General features: G+C 44.0%; 1 protein-coding gene across 1 annotated transcript in view; it reads left to right on the plus strand.

Moving 5' to 3' along the window:
* The first annotated feature begins 831 nt into the window (after positions 1–831).
* The window catches only part of tent4b (terminal nucleotidyltransferase 4B), a 22,701-nt gene continuing 17,477 nt past the window's right edge, over positions 832–6,055 (plus strand). Inside the window, exon 1 of the mRNA XM_069174183.1 lies at positions 832–1,777. Within this exon, the coding sequence (XP_069030284.1) occupies positions 1,218–1,777 (560 nt within the window). The 5' untranslated portion in view covers positions 832–1,217. The remainder of the gene's footprint in view (positions 1,778–6,055) is intronic.

The raw sequence follows: 6,055 nt of genomic DNA on the forward strand, positions 1-6,055 counted from the left end.
TCAACAGTTTCTGGACTAGTATGCTTCAGGCATATTTATATCACTTACCAGATGCTGTTGTCGTCGAATTATAATTGTAGTGGAATTTAGGTTTGATACTGAATTTTGTTATCACTACACAAATCCCTTAAGTTAATTTGACAGAGTTTACACACTATGAAAACACCAAACAATACAGAATAAGGATCAGTACATCAGTACTTTTGATTTCCACCATAACTGCATTATCTAAAAAGAACGACCAAGGTTTGATTTATTTTTAATTAGCTGAAATCACATATGCTCAAAACAATGTTGGGTTTCCAGCCTCTCAAATTAAATAATATTACCTTGCGTGAATGTTAGAAATCCACAAATTGGAACTTAATATATTGTTTTTAAATCGTGAATAGATTAACTGAGAAAATGATAAACTGATGAATTGATATTGGAAATGGTTTTCTCTCCAGCACTAATCAAAAATGAATATCAGCGTTGTGGTTGTTTATTCTTTTATTACCGTCTCGTAAAAACTACGCTTTAACGCGAGTTTACTTTCAAGTGATTATCCTCTCACCGCAAAATCCGTGTGGTTTAACGGGAGCAGCACCGAGCCGAAAACTAAACCGGGGTTTTTACCCCTTTTTATACATGTGTCATTACACCTTGATGGGAATAATAAATCAAATCTTGTTATGTAACAAAAACTAATTGTCTGTTGCGTAACAACGCTCCCCCCCCTCCCCCTCCTCCCCTTCCCCCCTCCCCTTTTCTTTTTTTTTTTTTCTTTTCCTTTCACTCGCTCCGCGCACGCGCAGTCTCACCCTACGCTCCGCCATTGACGGACCCACGATCAGTCGGAGAGGGTCGGAGACGAGCAACGGCAGCACGTTCCTGTCTACCCGCTACTTCGGCTTCAAGCTACCGGGGGCTTGTTTTTTATTTTTTTAAACATTTTTTTTAAATTACTTCACCCGCCGTCGCCGCTTCTTCTTCTTCTTTTTTTTTTTTTTTGGTCTTATTTCCCCGCGGATGAATGCGGCTGACGTTTGGCGCGTGTGAGCGTGCGTGTCGTCCCCGCGGAGGACCGTGTTTTTAACCGGGGACAGAAAACCTCCGAGCTAGCAGCGGCGGCTACAACGAGGCTACGGCAGGCGAGCTAGCGTTAGCTTAGCGACCTGGCTAGCTGCTAGCACACGAGCTTGAGCGTCGCTCGGTGGCGGGGTCGGGGGGGTTTGATGGATCCGAGAATCGCCTGGTTTCAACCAGAACAACGCGGACCCGCCAACAACCTGTGGATGCAGATTTGGGAGACGACGCAAGGGCTCGGGTATTTGCACGTCAATAACAGCTGCGCCGCCGGATTTCAGAACACGTCGAGCCTGAAGGCGAACGGGGCGCCGGGGGTCGTCCTCACCGGAGGGGACGGGGCGCCGGACGGGGACGCCGGCAGCGGCGAAGCCAAGACGCGGGGCATGTCGGCCTCCACGGGGAACGGAGAATTCATGGAACAGCGGGACTTTCTGCCGCTGGAAACCAACAGCAACCACAACAACCGAGCCCCTGGCAGGGGCGGTGTCGGCGGAGGGGGGCAGCAGCAGCAGGGCGGCGGGGTCGCCGTGCTGTGGAGGGGACTCACGGACGGACACCCCAACAAAAGAAAAAGAGACAACAAAGCCAGCACTTTCGGATTCAATGCCAGCCTCTTGAACAGTGGCAGCGGCTCCAACATGGGAGTTTATGGCGCTTACACGGGCACGCCATGGAAAGACAGGAACTACTCGGAGGGAATAGTCGGGTAAGAGAGAGTTTATTAAAGTTGTTTAGATCACACCCACGGAGGAAACCCTCGATTCACATCTTTACTGCAGCTGGTACACAGTAGACCCCACAGCAGGGGGTCCCCCCACCCCACCCACCCACACACACACACACACACACACACACACACACACAAGAGGGAGGCTGAGCACGTTTGGAGCCACCCAGTATAAACTAGGAGTGTAAACGAGGACACAACTTGCTGTTACTTGACCAGTTTTAAAGAGTGCAACTCTTGACATGACAAGGAGATGACGGAGGTTGTCCGTCTCACCCCACCCAGGCTGTCTCCTCCACCCATTACATTGACAGTTGGGTAACCTCGCACCAAAAATCCCCCTCTCCATCCACTGATCACACTCATTTAACAACATTACATTTTTACACAGCAAGTTTATGGCGCCGGTCGTTTTTAATTCAGTCACCAACCAAAGCTAACGAAAGGACTTCGAGAGATCTCACACCTCAAAAGGGAAACCAAAGTGAGGAGAAGTGTTTGGCTGAGACCAGTTCAGAGGTTATTGGTGAATTGTTTGCTCCAACACTTGTATTCCAGGTAACTTTTCATAAAATGCACTTTACAAAACACAGGGATAAACACAAGTTAAAGCAAACCCTTTAACATTCAGGAGATTTAACTATTTAGTTTGTCTTACTACTAAACAGATAATTTCTCTTAATAATGTATAAGAAGAATATAGTAGCACCCCTTCAGGCTTGGCTGGCAGACATTATGGTGTTTTCAAACCAAATGTAACATAAATGAAGATTATAAGGCACATTTAAGCAGATTGCTAATACTGTTACAGTTCAGAGTCACCAACAAATGGCTTAAATGGGCAGAGCACTGAGGAGGCTGTCAGGACACCACAAACAAGTGTCACACTTTTACTAGATGCGGGCTGCTTCGCTGGACCTTTAACCCTCGCACATTAGGCTGGCTGTAATCCAGAGGAAGTCACTTCCTGTGTTTGCCAAAGAGGATGAACTTCTTTTCAATACAACATTGTGAGTCAAAGTCTGTATGTTCTCAATGACCGAAAGTCAGATTTATTTAGAATAATGTATACGCCAGATGTTGTGTATTGTCAACACTCAGTTCAAGGGACACTTGTAAAGAACTTAATCACGACACCGCCGGCAAATTAAATGTGAAACAATACATATAAAGATAATGAAGTTAATAATTACACGATTAGGGCGTGGAATCAGCATGCATCTCAAGATTAGTTTGAGGATGTGCTGACTCTTTGTTTTGTTTTTTGTTTGAAGTCGTCAGTACGTGTTGCTGTTGACCATGTTGACTCGTGTTCCCAGCGGCCACTCGTAGTATTACAGCATACAAGTTTAAAACCATTTTTTTCTGTAGACGACTTCTACAAAAAAAAAAACATACGCTGTTAATGAAACATGGTGAACTGCTAAAAGTTTAGTTCGTAGTCCCCTCTCACACCTACAGGGGCTCAAAAGGTTTTGGTGAAGTACAGCAACCAGATCAGGGATTGCTCCTGAGATCTCTACCAAATCCAACAAGGCAGGCAGAGACCTTAATTGTGAAAGCAGTGAAAGTGTTGAAGTTAATGCCAAGTTGAGAGATGTTTTTTTTTTAACTGAGATTTATTTTGATGGGCGGGGCTCTTTTTTATTTTTAAAGACTTTTCAGGGCCAGAGATTTGCCTCTTTTCCTAACCCTTTCTGTTCAACATGTGTAGACAAGCAGAACACCAGAGTGTGAAGCTCAGTCTTTGGCTGATCCTCATTTATAGTAATATTGGAGCTCTGTGTTTGCATAAGGACATTCCTCAGTGATTAGCTCTGCTAATACCAGAACCTGAATCTGAGAGCCTTGATCACACTCACCACCACTGAGGGCCCTCTGTCTCACCAAACTCTGGGAAATCACTATTTCAGCACGCTGTAAGGCATTACAGGAAAATGTATTTCAAAATGCACGTGTACACCGACAGTATACGTGAATGTAAAAGCTGCCTTTGTTGAGTTACGTTCATTCCACTGTTAAATCTCCTCTCATAATGTGTTTTGCTGCTTGGGAGTGAGATTTATAGAAGAGTGATGGTATTAGCACTTATACAACATCCTCAGTCAGATAAATGGAATATAATCAGTTTCTGCAATAAGCCAAGCCATTATGGATGATAGCATTAAACAGAGTGTTCTTGATCACCAATATCTTGCCTGATTGCCTCTTGCTTAAACAGACTTTAACACTTATCACAATCCACCACAGCTTCTAAATCCTCCACTTTTCCTCCATCTCACTCCTGAGATTACAGCTTGGCCACAAAGTGTCAAAGGATGAATTAGGAGAGGGATTCAGCCGTACCTTCGGGTGCTGTACAATCAGGGAGTGAGTGTACTGTATATATTACACTTCTCAGGTGCCTTTGGTCTGTTGATTTCCAGATCTGCAGCTTTACACAATGGCGAATAGCAAGAGTGGAAAAGAAGGAATGTAGTCTTATGACAGGACTGCTGTTGGTATTTATGTTAAATACCGCAGCTGGTGAGATAAAGAGCTGCTGGCTTGTCTATAATACTGTTGCCTAAGCTATGATGTGAGCACTAAGGTGTGTTGTGACAGGCTGGTAAGAGATGATTATTTGGTCTGTCATGGAGAAATTGATGAAATGATATTTCGAAACTCTCATGTGACCTGACTTTTTTTTTTTTTTTTTTTTTTTTTTTTTTTTTCCATTTCTGCTTGTTCTCTGTGCTGTCATATATTTGGATGCAGGGCAGTCAGGGTGAGTGACTTTGGGAGCAGGCATACGTAAACTTGAGAATCATTGTTGCATTTGGAATTTGCAAATCGCAAAAAGGGTGAATATGGGAGTAAGTTCATGTGCATTTTTCCACAGGACTGTCTGTACGCTATATTTGGCCATGTGGGTTGGCTGCAGAGGCATGTGCTTATTTGTGTTTGACGGTCCTCCGCTCTTTCTGGAACCGAGACGCTCCAAGCAAGCAGCCCGCCTCATGACGGGCTACGATCCGTGTTTACATACTCCACACGGCCTCACTTCCCCAAAGCAAAGCCAACCCTCTTGAGAGAAACCCGTGCCCCTTCTTTGTCTGTCCAATCACATGGAGAGCTCGAAGGGAGTGTTTCCACCTCGTTTTCTAGTCGTGTAGAGCAGCTATGTAGATTGGTTGCAGAGGCCAATCTACAGGACGTCGGTGTAGCCTGGGAGAGCCGTGGCCTGTTTGTGTGCTGTTGAACTGGGCTCTGATCTGCTGTTGTGTTGTGGGTTTTTATTGTGTAGGCAAGATGCAGTATTCCAAAGTTCCAGTCATTTGATGACAAAGAGACATTGTTCGAGAATGAATTCAAAATTATTGGTTGATTTACTAGATGGCTCTGATTGCGTGTCCGTACGAGCGGCCGGTACCAGCCCGAAACAGTCATGCTACTTTATGAGTGTAACATCAACTGTAACTCTGTGATTAATTTGAGAACAATCCTTCACAGCTCACTTGGAGAGACACAAACTGAGTTATTGTGGTTTGATGCGTGGGGGTCGGAGCCAATGCAAGTAGTCCAGAGGCATTTTTGGAAGTGCTGATGATACCAATTTCATTTGATCTGAATTTAATCTGTGCTGTAACTGGGTTTGCTCGGGACACCTAGATGAAATGAAATTAGGTCTTCACCTTGACTTAGACTTTATTGAAGTTGTTCACATGGATTTCTGCTGATAGAAAACTGCCTTCACAGAGTTGATCTTCAAAGAGGTTTCCTCAAAATAGTGTCTGCACTGGTGAAAACTAGCATTTTATGTGGTTTGATACGCTTTTTTTTTTTTTTTTGTACTGGTAAAATAAGCCTCAGCGCAAATATCCTGTTGTTTTGTTTTCTGTCATGTTAGTTAAAAGTTAGCTAGTGTTACAATGCTTTTTGAGTGACAACACATTTAGAGAAATGTGTGAATTACCAAGGACATGAGAAAATAGCTGAGTTGGTGTGGAACAAGACTAATTAGTCAAATAAAATAGGCTAGCCAGCTAGTCTTGCTGTCATGCACACTTCTTGTGTAAAAGATTGATTACTCTCTTGTCTTCACATCTCTTGCTTTGTTTGCCAGTGGAGCTTTTCCAACAGCCCACGTTGGTCTGCTTTAGCCACTATGGCTGCTTCACCCTGAAAGCTTTTCAGTAGGTAACCAGCAGGATGCTTCTATAGTCAAAGAGTTTGTATGCTCTGTGTTAATCACCAAATTAGCGGTGCATAATTTCA

The sequence above is a fragment of the Embiotoca jacksoni genome, unplaced genomic scaffold (genome assembly GCF_022577435.1).
Source record: "Embiotoca jacksoni isolate LCO1_2020_lvr unplaced genomic scaffold, fEmbJac1.0.p SCAF_6, whole genome shotgun sequence".
Lineage (NCBI taxonomy): Eukaryota > Metazoa > Chordata > Actinopteri > Embiotocidae > Embiotoca > Embiotoca jacksoni.